This window comes from Lupinus angustifolius, chromosome LG03, assembly GCF_001865875.1.
Source record: "Lupinus angustifolius cultivar Tanjil chromosome LG03, LupAngTanjil_v1.0, whole genome shotgun sequence".
Classification (NCBI taxonomy): Eukaryota; Viridiplantae; Streptophyta; class Magnoliopsida; order Fabales; family Fabaceae; genus Lupinus; species Lupinus angustifolius.
The window spans coordinates 29,595,456-29,611,822 of NC_032011.1; the positions used below are offsets into that span (position 1 = coordinate 29,595,456).

Sequence of the window (16,367 nt, forward strand, 5' to 3'; positions counted from 1 at the left end):
TATCTATTCAATTATGTATAGAGTAATGACATCTCTTTGGTCAAAAGTATCATTGATTTTCTAATTTTCATTATATATATATGATCAACAATATATATACATACATATATTATTTCATATGTCAAATTACATATCTATAATAATAAGTAAAATATTGAGAATAATTATCTACAATAAGTATATGATATATTTAATCGGGATGTCACTACAAAGTAAAAGGGATACAAGCACATCCGTTTTGCCACATTTGTGAAAACCGTGGCAAACTTAAAATTAGGCCCAACAGTATATGAGCCCATATTGGTATTATACAGTAAAGATCTTATACCTCTTCTTCCCTCCCTGCAAAATATTTCATCTCTTTTCCATTAAACCTTCTTCCATGAAAGCTTCTTCTATCACTGCTCAAAGCTTCTTCCATGGAAGCTTCTTTTATCACTGCTTAAAGCTTCTTCCATCACATGCATTTGCAGTTTCTTCTCAAGTATATTAACATGCATTTTTTCAATTTTATAATATTGTTTAAAATTTTAGGAAATACGATTATGTCAAATCCCAATCCCTATGTTCGAGCGAGCACTCTCCTCTCGCCGTTACAATCTTCACAGCGACGCCATCGGAATTTCCTCCTCCGATGAATCTAAACAAAGAAGCACAAGCTCTTATTTTGTCGTATCACCAATAAGGTTTCCAATTACGTCTCCAAAATCAGGGGTTCTAGTTACAACTGCTCTTGTGCTATCATCATATTCTTCATTCTTCTCTTATCGTTGGCTTCGTCGTTTCTCTTCACCTCTGTGGATTTTTTTTTTGTATTTTTTGTATTTCCTCTTTTGATCTTGTCTCGAATGCTCGGTTTTTTGGATTTAATGGACTTGAATCTGATTTTGGAGCACGCAGTGTGCCTTGTTGTAAGTTTCTTTTAAATGCATGCGTTGTATTTGATCTGATCTATTTATTCTCATTCTCACCATTTTTAGGGTTTTTAATTAATCGGACCAAGATAGAAATGTTAGATTTGGGTTTAGAGCTTTGTTTGTTTTTGGAAAATCATTTGGTTTGAATGTTATTAATGAAGAAAGGAAACCAATTTTAGTAACCAATGCTTAATGAATTGGTCATGAATATGCAGGCCACAATAATTGTTGGGTGCCAGATGCTGAATGCAATCACAATAGAGCATTTCGTCTTGAGACTCTTTATCACTTGAAGTTTGTAAGTGCAATAATCTTATCCTTTATTTTGATTTTAGAGTTTAAAGATAACAAATTCGACTTCCTTTTTTGAAGTTCTTGTTGTGTTTTACACTGTTTTAAGTGTCCTAAAATTATATTACAAATCATCCCTTAATTTCCTTATTGGCTTCCTGAGACAGACATGTCCAAAAGCTACCAAAAATGAAGAGGTGAATGCAAGAAGCATATTTGGTCATGAATGGTCTGAGACTCTGAGCCTTTGGTTACATTTGCACTTTCACGTGGAAGCTGGTCTTCACCAGTGGTATGTTTTAATTTCTGAAATCTTAGCTCATAAGAGTGTCATCACTATTATGTGAATTTTTGTTGGTATAGTCAAGGTTATCCTCTCACTTAATGACTAAAGAACTAATCATTTTCGGGATTTTCTAACATTGTTTTTCACAGTGATGGAAATGATATGGCCCTTCATGTTGTTCATCAATCTTGTAGACATTAGATCCTTCGAGGTAAATATAAATCTCATTCAACAGTTTGTTTTTCAATTTTCTTATTTTGTTTCTAATTTTCACATCTCTAATTTCATCTCTCTCAATCCATAATTTCATACCAGTAACCCAAGCACTGGCAAAGCATTACATTCTCCAAAATGTTTCATTGCATCATGGTTGGACAGTTCAATTGTTAAGGCTCTCCTCTACTCTTCAACCTCGTCAGCAACGCTCCTTTATAGGTAAATGGATATCCAATTTTGAGGTTTCTACTTTTCAATTTTATCAATTTGTTTCTAATTTTTGAAAGTCTAATTTTGTATCTCTCAAATATCTTGTATTTGTTAATTTATCAATGGTGGGGGTTGGTAGAATTAACTGCCTAATTCTTACCCCCATACGCCTAATTTTTGTGCTAAGATTTCAATTGCCTTCTCTTGTTTCAGGTGGCTTCTAATTTATATACTGAATCCTTTCCTAAGAATGAAATAACTGATCAAATTGAATTACTTGGCTACCCTGAACCACTAGGATGCGTCATCAAACAAATTTTATGAAAAGTACTTCATATTTCATATTTTGGCTTAAGTTTGTGCATGCACATTCACTTAATAATTAACATATTTATTTTATTGACAGATACTTTGCAAATGTTATGGTGAAGGTGATCTTAAGTCAAGTGTAATGAGTTTGTTTGATTTAATAGGGAACTATAGATGGGATGCAAAAGTAGTTTTAGTGTTTGCTGCTTTTGCTACAAAATATGATGAATTCTGGAACCTTACACAATTATACCCTTATGATACTTTGGTTGCTTCAATTATGAGGCTTAAGCAACTGCCATACAAATTAAGGGCCCTAAAGCCACAAATCAAGGCATTGAGCTTGTTGGTTAAGACCATGATGGATGTGGCAATGTGAATCATTAAGTTTGAGTCTATGCCACTTCAACATGTAGAACTTGGAAATGATGTACTAATTGTCACTGTCCCTCATATTTTGTGAACCACTATTTTTTTTTATTTGTACACATAGTTTTGCCTAGTTTGATGAATTATATGTTGAACTCTGATTAATTTCAACAAAAAAATTAATGATTGACTGAGAAGAAATGAAATGTATGTTTTTGCAGTTAAAAAAGTAGCAAATATAGTTAAATTTGCCACTGATTATTAGTAAATATTATGCATTGAAGAATATAGTGACTTTCGTACAAAGATATGGTTAAGTAAGTTAATGTATTTCCTTTATGTTCCCGAAAATGTAAATTAATGAGACAGAAAATTTAGAAAACCTCTTTAACTAGTTTAGAAAATGTATGGATTTCTGACTGGAGTAGTTATCTTCAAATGGAAAAGATAGGCAAAATTTATATTGTTGAATATAAAGGATGTTCAACAATCATTACATCAGGATTAGGAGATTAATATGTATGAATAACTGAAATAAATTAGCCACGGTTGGGTTGTGGCAAACCAATTATATTATAATAAATAGCCACGGTTAAAACTGTGGTAGAATAGAATAAACCGTGGCTGCGTTAATGTTACCACACTTCAAAACTATGTAGCTATTGTACAAATCAACCATACCTAATATTTTGCAACGCCACCGATAGCTAGTGTTACCCAGATCGTGGCTAATATATTTTGCCACATCATTTCAACGGGTTAGCCACGATTTTAACCGTGGCTAATGAGAACTTTTTTTGTAGTGTGTGTTCAGGTTCAAAGGTTGCCTTAGTCGATATTTAGGTTTGGTTTAAATTCGCATCTAGGGTTGGTCTAGGTTCAAAAAAAATGATTCTACCAATATTTAAATGGATAAGGGAAATGTCTTATCTGACCCGTGCTCACCCCTAGGTGTAGAAAAGTGATGAATGATTTGTGTAATTTCACTAAAACTCGAAAATAAATATAATTTAATTTTCTATTAAAAGCTAGGTTATCTGCCATTAATGGTATTGATTAGTGTATGTGGATCACTTGTTGGGTTGGTGGAAGCTCATTTAAGGGTGGAAACAAGCTAGGTCAGGCCAAACTTTATCTTAAACAAACCGAGCCTACATAGCATATATGAGCCTTTACCTACCTTGTTTAGAAAAATTTCAAAGCCTATGTTTGATCTATTTAAAAGCATAGTTTGATCGGTTAGTCTATTTAAAGGCATATTATGCTATATTATCTTGAAATAGGTCATCATGTCTACATTCAAATAGGCTAATATGCCTACTTTTAACTAGAGCTTATAACCCTAACAATTAAATTATATTTTTGTATACATTTTATAGTAAAATTACATATATATTAACATTACTTATATTAAAATTATATAATATGAACATTATTACATAGTATAGTTAAATAGGCGGACCTGTTAGGTTTAATTGGCCTTTTGGATGACCTAAAGTCTGATCTGTTAGGTTTAATTGGCCTTTCAAAAAGTTTGAGTTTGACTTGTTTACAAAAAAAAGTATAGCCTAACCTAACTTATTATAGATCAGATAATACACCCATCATAAATAGTGTCTAACCTATTTCCACCCCTGCTTCCATTAGAATTACATGAATTTCACCTTATAATAAATAATATATAAGAGAGGATATTTAAAGGGTATGTTAGTAACATTGATGATAAATAAATATTAGGATACACGTGCGTAAGACCTGCATCTCACAGAAATATGGTTATAAAGACACGAGTAGCCTCATGCAACCATTTTCATGATCATTGTGATTGCAGCTTTTCCTTCAAAAGAGACGAAAAGGAAACTGTGGTAAAATAAATAAATAAATAAATAAATGACATATTTAATGCTGAAAATTTAGAACCATCACTTTGGGAAAACGTGTGAAAGAGTATAATTAACTCCTTTAGGAAATTCGTGGCCCAATCTCTTCTAATAGCTGAATCCAACATAGAAAGAATTTATCTCAAAACTTTTAAGCATTGAAGGGCAAAACGAGAAGAAAATTATGTTAAAGTAATCAAATTTCACATTAATTAAAGATATGAGTTGAGTCATTTATAATGATTAAGAGTCAATTATTTTAACATGACATCTTTCATTTACCATGTGTTTGATGAGCTAAGATTTGCTCTACTGCCTAAGAGAATCCGCTAGAACAAACACACAATAGTTTAGAATTTGGAGCATTAATACATATATGACATTTACATCGAATATAGTGGAGCTTGTACGGAGAGGATGAGGTTTCCTTCCATGCACGCGTTCCAGTGTTTTATTACGTCATGCACACTCTGACTCATTCATTGCTCATCACATTCTTCAATATTAATAGTAAGTGGGGATGCATCAAATTGTTGGACTTCATAAACAGTGAGCGTATCTATGCAAAGTATAAATTGTGATATAGCAGGCATGCCATGCATAAGTACTGATCACAATCAGATGCATGGAAGATCAAGACAAAAGTAGAATGCATGCATTCATATACCATTCAACATTAATCAAATCTATCTCCATAACAATGCTTAATTACCCTATATATTGTAATTGTAAATAAATGTAACAAAATATGATTCAAATGACATAAGGAATAAGGAAGGGTCCCTCTCCTGCATCCCTTTTGGTCCTATATAAAAGGACAGTGGTAGGTGTATTAATTATGCATGATTAATTATGCATGATAATAATAATATATGATATGATTGTAATAGTAAAGTAGAAGCCAGAACAGAATTCTCTAAGATTCTGGTTTTGGGGCCCACTTGATCTCAGTGGTATGTTGCTTTTGCAGCAGCTTGGGTTAAGCTGACACATAGAGATAACATATATATGTTTAATTGTTTATGTTACAGCAAAAAAATGATTCTTTTATCATCTAACTTTTGTCTACCCATATTCATCTCTTGCAATCTTTGTTCATCCTACAAGGCTATTTGTGTTCATCCCTCCTTGGCTTTATTTTTGTAAAACTGAGATTACAATTAAAAGAGAGGATGAATTAGTTGACTAGAAATTATGACAATTTTTTCTGCAAAATGAAGAGTTAAATTGCAGCGGATAATATTGCAGAAAATAAACAAGAATAGATCAAAGAGATAAGAGAGAAGAGAGGACACAAAGATTTTATACTAGTTCACCTTCTTGTCCACCGAAGGCTACATCCAGTACTCTTGCAGCACAAGAGATTTTCCACTAAATATTATGAGTTGTAATTACAATATCTCACACCGAGATCTCTATGTACATTACATGGTTACTAATACTTATACCATTGGAAAAATACATTTCCAAGTAACTCTATCCTCTTTCTATTCACACCTGTGAAAGAAAGTTATTACAATGAATGAAGAATTCGAATGATGACTTTGGATTGCCTTTACAAGTATGAAATATATAATAACACTTCCAATCCAATCAACTATTTTGTATACTTAGTAATAATGCTCTTTAAGTTTATAAAACTTTGAAACACTTTACTTCAAGCAACTCTAAAAATGACTTTGAAAGTTTGAGTGCAAGTTGCTTAGACGTGCAGAAAATTATTTCAGAAAAGTATAGGAAAGTTGTGAGAAAATAATTAAAGAGTTATGAAAGAGTTGTTCAAAAAGTTGTTTTCATTGTGAGTTTTAATACATTTAAATAGGCTTTCCAATCAGTCATTGTGCTTTTATGAAAGAGTAGAAATTGTTTGGAATGAAGACATTTCGTTTGGGATGAAAACTCTTGAGTTTCAAATCTGAAAAACTGATGTATATTAAAGTTTTAAAAAATCTGAAAAACTGATCTCAGTAACCTGTTACACAGTATTTTAAAAAATGTTTTCATTTAAAACTTAAAGTGTTTCAATTCCTTTTAAAATATTTTGAGCATTACTACTTTAGTATATTAAAGAGTATATGATAGAAATACCTATTTAAACTTAGACTAATTTTTTTGAAGCTTTAATCTTCTTGGTCTTCATAAGTAATCTTCATTTTCTTCTTTTTGGTGATGTTGGTATCTTTATGAAAACCTTGCCAATGTCAAGAGCAAAGATTTTCTTCACAGTTTCCAGAATTGCAAAACAAGAAGAACAATATTTTTGTTATCATTCTTTTATAGGTATGTGGTTTCGAAATATCTTTTGTTTTTCCTTTGGTAGACACCAATACCATTTCATTTCATTCATAATCAATGTTCAATACTTACACATCATTGAAACAACACTATTTTCAAACACTATCTAATTCAAAATATATATACATAAAACAATAACAACAAATACAACACAAAATATAATTGTTACAACCACAACTTTTCTAGATCATTTGATATGTTCTTTCATCATAATTTGAGTTTTATTCACATTAGCTTGTAACTCATCTATGTCCACTACATTGTCCATCACATGTTCTTCCTTCCCAATCTTCGACCTACATAAAAAATTTCTATCAATATTTATTTCTCTCCTACAAAACAATAAAAATGTCACTAAATGGAAGAGAGAAAAGGAGGAAACCTAGATTAAATGTGATGATATAGATATAGTGGTAAGTATGGGGTGTGGGCTATGGATGAGTGGCCCAAAGCAATAAAACATTCTGGATTTCCAAACACATGGAACCACCATAAAGATACGGAACAGGGATATGTTTATTTTCCCTCTATGAACTATGAACACACAGAGTGATGATGAGTGGAGAGAAAGAGAGGTACTCATTTGCAGTGCCAAAAGAAGATGTGAAGATTGAGGTACCCCCTCAGTTATATATATCCTCTACGTTACAACCCATTCAATTATGGGGAATACTTCAAGTCTTCAACTACTTCGTCTCAGCTCCTAAGGAAAATGCACTACACATATTCAATTATGGAAATCATATTACAGTACAAACTTTATTGATAGTCAACAAGAATTTGATTTTAATACAGTACTCAAATTTATTGCTACAGGCAATCACATCGAATATGAGCATAGCATTATGGTAAGGTTGTTGCTGGATGACTTTTTTTTATCGGAAATCAAATGGAGGATGGAATTTGAGCAATTAGCAAAGGCACATCACTGAAAAAAGGTGTGTTCCTCTGCACAAGATCTTGGCAGTCCTCTGGCTTAGCAGACTTGGGGTCAAGAGGTTCCCGATCAGGGAGAACTAGACCTTGTTTTATGCAGCCGAGACGCCTTGCATGCAGAACTTGCTTGGAAGTCACTGGTAGCCTAATAGACTGATATTCTTCTAAAGCTGATTCTAGCTTTTCTGATCCCCATTTCTCAAGGCATTTGCCTAAAACAGCGGCATCTAAAATCGACATGTTTGTGCTTCTAAGGCAATGAGGAGTTGTAGGATGAGCTGCATCTCCTACCAATACCACATTGTCCCAAAATATGTTCTCCAAGGGATCACTATCATATATGAAATTTAAGAAGGGGTCCTTTGTTTCTTTAATGACCTTTGCCAACTCAGGAATCCAAACCTTTTCTGCTTCTTGATGCATATTCTGGATCATGTCACTACTTACTTTCTTTGTCACAGAATTTCCCTGAAAAGATTTAGCCCTAAATTTCAACATAAAATCAACACTATCTGGTCTGGCATTCTATTTCCATTACTATTAACAATTATAATAGTGATCCCTTGCTGTCATTCTATTTCCTATTAAATATGAATGCGACCTCGTGTTTTCATTCCGTTTTCTGTTGTTTGCAAAGAAAATATAGGAAATGAAAATACAGGATCAAAAGTATGTTTAACCGGTAATAGAATGAAAATATCGGATCAATATTATAATTATCAATAATTGTAGAAAATGAAAACACGCACCTTTCACTTTTCATAAACCATACAGAATCTAAGCTAGTAAACTGACAAGGAACTTAATTTATAGACCATGCTTGGAATATGTTGAGATGCAAATGAGAGGAAAAATAATTTCAGAAAATGCTGAGAATAATTATTAGTGAAGGTATTGTCTAAAGGTGTATTGGATGAGAGGAACAATTACCTCAATTTCAGGCTCAGGCTGATTCACATACCAAATCCAATTGAGCTTTTTGTTTGGAAGTTCATAGAGCACAGAGTGTGTACCTGAGCTCAATTCAAAGTACAAGCATTTCCCAAGATCAGGGTATGCATTTCGGATGCCTGTGATGGTATCTGAACTCTCAATTTCCGAAAAATCAAGAACCCCTCTCCAAGCACAATAGCCCGAATATCTGCAAACCATACTAAAGCCTTAGAGATCCTTCTTCATATAGAAAACAACAACAACAAAGGTTTTTCCTACTATGTGATGTCGGTCATATGAATCAAAAAGGATATCATAACGTTCTATCATAAACCATCTCTACCGAATAACTATGGACATTGAAATGAAAAGGAAAGTGAAAATTACAGTTAGGTTAATTTTGAGATTGAAACCTGAGTTTAAAATCCGGGAGATATTTGTGGCGGATGGAGGAAAGAGAGCCATCGGCTGCAACAAGCAAATCTGCTACAATCTGAATGACCTCTCCTGATTTGAGAACTTGAGCTTTTATTATAACAGAAGCCTTATCATCTGAAACTTTGAAAGAAAGTAAAAAGTGACCCCATAAAAATATATTTGGTGGTAATTCATTGTATAGAAGAGTATGAAGATGAGCCCAATGAGATGCTCTGAAGTTGTAAGTCTCATCTCTTGTCAATATTCTGCTGACTTTGTGACCATCTGTTACCTGATTCTGATCAGTAGTGAGTGGTAGAGTGGAGTTGTGAAGGAGTTGAGGATGAGAAAGGAATGATTGAATAATTGTTTGAGCAATTGGATCCAATCCAAGACCAGCACCAGTTAGGATTCCAGTTGGAGGAGAAGTTGTTTTTTCAATAACAATAACATCCCAACAACCACTTTTCATAAGGGCATGTGCACTTGCTATTCCACCTATGCTCCCACCCACTATCACTGCCTTTCTCTTTCTCTTTCCTCCTTCCTCATCCACCATTTTTCTCTAACTATCACAACCACAACAAAAACAAGATTAGAATCAAATTAGGGTTTTCATATCATTGAATAACCTAAGTATGACACATAAGACAAGGATGACACATAATTAATGAGATGTTGGATATGGTCTTTAGAAGATATGATTGATGACTCAGAAACATATCCAAAAAGCAAGGAAACCTTAAACACACGTATACAACATTATCATACAATATATCCATCCATCCATACAAATGTTGAACCTAATATAATAATAAAAAAACACATTCCTTCTAAATGACAAAAGAATAACAAGTATACTTGTATTATACAGCTTCACAATGCATACACATCAAAAACAACAATTTTGTAATCAATTCTCACTCCTATGCAAGAATAACATGATCTCCATCTCTTATCAACTTTATATCTTCAATTTCAGCTCCTTCTTTATTCAAAATTTTTGTTGGACAGAAATCAAACTTTTTGGCACCAATATCTAGCAGTTCTTCAAGAGACTTTGGCACAAAAACAAGCTTTTTAGCATTTTCACCTTTCTCTGGACAACTAAGTGTTACTCTGGATTGTAATTCATTCATATTCATTGTAGCATTGTGATTTCTTTGAGATGCATCATGATTTTTGTTACCTGCATATTTTAAACAGTAGCAAAATTCATTCACTCTATTCAATAATGAAAATAGTACTGTACTAACTCCTATGCATATAATCAACATGCATTGTTTCTGATTAAGAAGATTTTTGTTACTTTCTTTCCTTGAGCCATCATTAGAATATAAGCCATACTCTATGAGCATGCTTACCGCGATTTGCAGCTGACATGATCCCGAAAAAGGAGTTTTGAAAAGCATTAGCGTTTCGCCTGCCATGCATTTCTGACCATGTTAAATCTTGATTAGGTAATGGCATGCTTCCTTGGGATATTACAGGTATTGATGAGTCACTTTTCCACCTTTCATAAAAGGGTCCTCCATCATTCTTTGGTGCTGGAGGAATATCAGAAGGATTTTTGTTATGTCCTCTAGTGTTTTGGAATAGATTTTGTATTTCTTCATGGCATTGATGATCTGCATAAGCCCTTGGAGTCCATCCATTAGTGTCTTGTTTATCAATGTCTGCTCCTTCTTCTACAAGGAACTTCACTATTTCGAAATTGCCTTCGCAAACTGCAGCATGGAGTGCAGTGGATCCATTGCTTTTGGACCTCGTTACGTCACCGCCGTATTGAACAATGTTCTTGAGCAACTCTAAGTTATTTTGCTCAACAGCAATGCATGCAAAATGGCCTACATTGGCTGAAGATATGTCTGCACCATTGTCTGCAAGAAGTTTCATGACAGATTCATGTCTTCCCATCATTGCTTCCCAAAGTGGGACACTTCCATCAAAATCTGTTTAAATAAGAGAAATTAGATTCAAAAGAAAAGTTGTTATTAATAATAACAGTAAATGTACCTTGTGTGTTAGGATCAGCTCCATATTCTAGAAGCAGAACAACACAATGCTTACTACCTTTAGAAGCTGCAATATGCTGTTACATGTGGAAAGAGTTACAAGTGTCTATTACTATATTATAGTGTTTATACAAATACATTATACATGTGTTGCATCAAAGTAGAGGAAATAATGTATTCAAACCAGTGCTGTCCTTCCATTCTTGTCTGCTTCATTTGGATCTGAACCTTTCTTAAGAAGGCGTTGCAACAATATATCATCTCCTCTATTTGATGCAAACAATAAACTCACTGGCAAATCCGTTTTGCCCCGAGCCAGCATCGCCTCTGTTTCTTCCACAACTCCTTGCATCAATGGATCCTTTGTTTCATGCAAATGCTGCAATAAGGTATAAAACATATCATAATGTATTAGATAAAATGAACTAAAACCAAAAGATTACACAAAAGGTCCTATAAGTAAAAGAATATGCATAAGAAACTAAAATATTGAATATACATACCTGAAGAAAATTATTCATGATTATTGTCCCATCTCCAACATTTGAACGAGACAAAGATATAAATGTAGTTCGATTCAAACGCAGAAGTTGAGTGAGTCTCTTGGTCCGAACTGTAAAAAGCTGTGGCCTGTAACATAGTACTCCTATTTCTCCAACTACATCTCCTGTCTTCGCTTCACTAACAACCTAGTCATGGAAACATGTCTTTTCAAAACAGATCAAGGAAACCATTCATTACCGTCTTAAATTGTGGTTGCGCTTATGATTGTCATTATATATTTATGTCATTGCAGGAAAATATAGTCCATATGGCCATAATTAAGGTTGCAATGACTCAAAAATGCAATTTTACAACCACAATTTAAAACCATCCTAGTAATTATGCACAATATATTAATATAAACAAACTTGCCTGTTCTACTCCATTATTTTCTATGATAATTTCCTGTTAGTCACATGAAAATGGAAGTTAAAGTTGGTCATGTTTCTCAATAAAAACAATTACATGATGTAATGGCTAAATAACTAGTTTTCTCCTATTGAGTTAGTAAGCTTGATTCATTTGTAAGATTTTCCTCTTGTAAACTCTCAACAAAGTTCTCTCTCCGAACCCTTTCTTTCTTAGAGTTTCCCCTTTCCACTATATATATATATATATATATATATATATATGTATGAAAATAAAAAAAGGATATAACATCTTACAACAACTCCAGTAACCAATATATAAAAGTCTGTTGGTGCTTCATTCTGCAAAATTATATCTTCCTTTGGAGGAAAATACTCAGCCTTCATCTCTGTAACCTTCAAATATCAAATATTTACACGATAAGCGATACCGATTATAATGCACGGTCATCAATTTTCACACTAGTATTACAAGACTTCATTTATGACAGGAATGAGTATATGGGCTAAACGAGCGAACCAGAACCATGTATCTCTTGGTTTTTGTTTTAATTTGTAAGAATATAGGGGGCACTAGGGAGAAAAATATTACCAGCTGAAAGAGAAGGTCACGTGAGACTCCATGAAATAAGTAGACTTTTTCAACAAGTGAGTAGAATAAGTAGTAAGAGATACTACATTTGATTGCTTTTGGAAGTGATTCAATGATCTCTTGTTGTTGCAATCCTTCTAAATCAGTTCTGTACTTCATAAGCAAATGAGCATATATTTGTTCTTGCAATCTGATTGGTAATTGATTCCTTTGGGCGAAATTTGAGGCAGATTGGATAGTTTCTCTCTGATCCATAACCAACAAAAACACACACACCTTCAAAACTATACTCAATCAATCAAATTTCTATTTGATAATATATATATATACATATACTTACATATCTCTTGGTTTTATTTGTCCAGTGAACAACCAAGTTGGTCATGTTTCCTATTAGATATGCAGTAAGTCCAAGATTGAAGAGCATATAGATAATAACAAATGTCATTTCTTTTGTATTCACAGGATGCAAATCACCATAACCAACTGATGAAAGAGTCACTATCGACCAATATATTGAAATTAAATATTGGCCCAACAAAGTCTTGTTATAGTCCTCACCAACAATCCCAAGCCATGTAAGTTTTGGGTCACCTTGTGACCCAAGGAAATAGAAAAAGCAGCCAGCACAATGCACTGAAAATAGAGTAACCTGCAAAGCCATGCAATCATGGTTCCTAAGATAAGTACTTTTCTAATATTTAAGGCTCAACCAAGGTTTTAAGTTACGGCTACGAGTACAGCGCAATTATCGCAATTATCACAATTGAGACTATTGTCGGAAATTGCAAACAAATGTGGCCGCAATTGTTAATAGAGTCACAATGTGGTTGCGGAGACTAACAAAATCATAACGTTGCGGCCTAATTTGCGGACGTTGTCAGAAATTTAAAACCTTGGTGCAACCCTACCATGAAATGGAATTGAGTGAATAAGTACTCACACATGTAAGCTTTGAACAGCGGACCCAGAAGTAGTTGTAATTCCTGTCCTTTTCTAATCTAACACAATGAAGAAAGAGAAGAAAGGATAACCTACTCAGTTCCTATATATGAGTTTGGTTAACATAATTCAAAAGTTTAGAATTATGAGAATATATATGAATACCTTGCAAACATGGCACTGACTCTACGAAGACGCCAAAGGCGAAGAATATTGAAGTATCCATATGTGTGGAGAAAACTTGGACCCAAACTTCTAACAAGTTCAGAAGGGATAGTAGAGATGATATCAAAGAGCAACCAAGTTTTAGCATATCTTAAAGCAATGAGCTTTTGATTGTCAACGAGAACGTAAGAAGCTTTATCCAAGTAGGCAACAAAGAATGTAAGAACAATATCAATGGCAAAAAAACCATTCACAACATTGTCTGTTATAGCAAGTTTACCCCTTGATGTTTTCTGAAGGAACCCAAATTCAAATGGACACACCCATGCAGTGTAGAAAACTAATAACACCAGAAAACTCTCCCATAGTCTGCAATAATATCATTTATTTCATGAAAACTCATGTGTGCATGCATGCATGCATGTGTTAACAACTTACCTTGAAATAATATATAACCTTATTACTTACTTGTAGCGAGGGTTATATGGGGAGATAACGTAACGGCGGAGTTTGTGTCTGTCGCCGCCATTGGCAGCGGTGGCACCAAGAGATGGAAGTACAATGGCGGTGAGGCTGTATTGGCTGACATTTTCTGTTGACATTTGTTCTCTTTCAACCTCTTCTGATGTTGCCTTATTATAGTCATTATCACCACATCTAAACATTTTCATCTTCTTCCTCTTGCTTGTCATTATTATTATTATTATAATTATTATTACTATTTTGATTTTGAAACAAGAAGGGTAATTTATTCAAGTAAAAAGTATTTAAATTTCATAACAATTCTCAATAGCAAGAAAAAAAGAAGGGAGGGTTTTGTATGAATTTGAATTTCTTCATCTTCTTCTTTCCCCTCCCCCACTTGTTTCTGATGGTTGGCATTGGTTACAAATAATATTGTCATTTTGGTTTTGTGGCCTCAATCAAACAATACCAAAATTATTCCTAATGCATGCTTAATATGGCAACTCTTCTCTAATAAAGAAATATTGCTGAATATAGATTATAATCTCTCACATTTGGAACTATATATACACATACATGGGGATGCATGGCATATATCTTCCATCCAAGCACATGCCAAAAGAAAAATTTCATTAACATGCATTTTGATATTTGTGATTGCTTACAACATACTATAAAACATAAAAATAGAAAAGTGTACCAATCTAATCAAAGTGTGAAAAAATTATAAAAATAAAATATATATTTTTAGAACATATAATCATTTCCTTGGTAATAAAAATATGTGACAGCTTATAAAATCACTTACCAGCTGGTTGATAGGCTAGAATTACGGGCTATTATGATTTTGTTCATATCCACAGATGATGTGGACTCTAATATCAACTTGAAATGGACAATTTGGATAATTTTATTGTACTCAACATTTTCTATTTATAACACGAGAATAGATAAAGCAATCCCTTAAATTTAGGGAATAAAATCATAAACATAAATATTCAATATAATTTAAAATCATATATTTAATCCTAATTTAATCGTCCAATCGATGACAGTTCAAGGTCATGGAAGCCCAGGTGGAAGGAAAGGCCTTGTGTCATATAGAGACTGTTCTCCTAACTCCAGCCAAATGAAACCATTGTTGAGATAAACTAGTATTAATTCAAGTTGTAATTGATTAGGATTGATTTGTAATTGATAGTTGAAACTTGCCTAAAATGGAAACTTTTTGAATTTCTGTTAATTCAGTTATGGCAGGTTTGCTATATAAGGAAAGTTTCCTTTTCTCTTGGAATAAGATTTGATGTATATTCATTGATATTTTTCTTCTTCTTCCTAACTCTAATTCTCTCATCCTCTGAACTTTCTTCTTTTCTCTTCTTCTGGTTTCTTTCGGTTCTGGTTTGGTTGTTCAACAACAACCCAAACAACCCAACAAATTGGTATTCAGAGCAAAGGCAAGATCCTGTGGGACTCGAGTTGCAGAAGCTGACCTGGTGAAGAGTAGTTGAGAAAGCCGTGTGTGAATCAACTAATTGAAGGAGAAGCTTGACAGAAGCAGATCAGTAAAAGAGGTGAAGGATGAGTGGAAACAGCAACAATCTTCAAGCAATGGGGCTTCCAGTCCTTACCAACAAGAATTGGGATAGATGGCAAACTCAAATGAAGGTATTATTTCGGTATCAAGAAGTCATTGAGGTTGTACAAGATGGTGTCTTGTCACTAGATCAATCAGAAACACAAAAGAAAGACAATAAGGCCCTGTTTCTGATCCATCAATGTGTGGATGATGTTCATTTTGAGAAGATACAAAATGCCATGACAGCCAAAGAAGCATGGGACATATTGGTGACAAGTCATGCTGGAGGGGACAAGATCAAGAAGGTCAAACTCCAATCACTAAGGAAGCAATATGAGCTATTGCATATGGAGGAGGGTGACAAGGTTGGTGAATACTTCACCAAGATTCTCACAATTACAAACCAGATGAAGGGGTATGGTGAGGCTATAACAGATACAATGATTATTGAGAAGATAATGAGATCCTTGCTTCCAAGGTTTGATTTCATAGTTGTAGCCATTGAAGAATCAAAAGATGTCACTCTCATGAAGATAGAAGAATTACAAAGCTCCCTGGAAGCACATGAGTTGAGATTGATTGAGAGAAATCCAACAAAGAAAGCAGAACAAGCTCTAAAGGCAACTCACAAGGATGATG

General features: G+C 33.7%; 2 protein-coding genes across 2 annotated transcripts in view; both read right to left on the minus strand.

The window, feature by feature from the left end:
* LOC109344422 (6-hydroxynicotinate 3-monooxygenase) overlaps positions 7,505 to 16,367 on the minus strand; it is a 13,645-nt gene continuing 4,782 nt past the window's right edge. The window contains exons 2-4 of the mRNA XM_019583220.1: positions 9,056 to 9,624; positions 8,640 to 8,850; positions 7,505 to 8,177 (exon numbers count right to left, since the gene is read on the minus strand). Of these exons, the coding sequence (XP_019438765.1) occupies positions 7,659 to 8,177; positions 8,640 to 8,850; positions 9,056 to 9,618 (1,293 nt within the window). The 5' untranslated portion in view covers positions 9,619 to 9,624 and the 3' untranslated portion in view covers positions 7,505 to 7,658. The remainder of the gene's footprint in view (positions 8,178 to 8,639; positions 8,851 to 9,055; positions 9,625 to 16,367) is intronic.
* LOC109344421 (potassium channel AKT1-like) lies at positions 9,956 to 14,512 on the minus strand. The gene is made up of 12 exons (XM_019583218.1): positions 14,153 to 14,512; positions 13,685 to 14,053; positions 13,521 to 13,578; positions 12,918 to 13,229; positions 12,578 to 12,823; positions 12,283 to 12,381; positions 11,990 to 12,022; positions 11,578 to 11,763; positions 11,259 to 11,453; positions 11,076 to 11,151; positions 10,424 to 11,011; positions 9,956 to 10,248 (listed from the first exon to the last, which is right to left on the minus strand). The coding sequence occupies exons 1-12, from the start codon at positions 14,374 to 14,376 to the stop codon at positions 9,986 to 9,988; spliced, it is 2,649 nt and encodes an 882-aa protein (XP_019438763.1). The 5' UTR covers positions 14,377 to 14,512; the 3' UTR covers positions 9,956 to 9,985.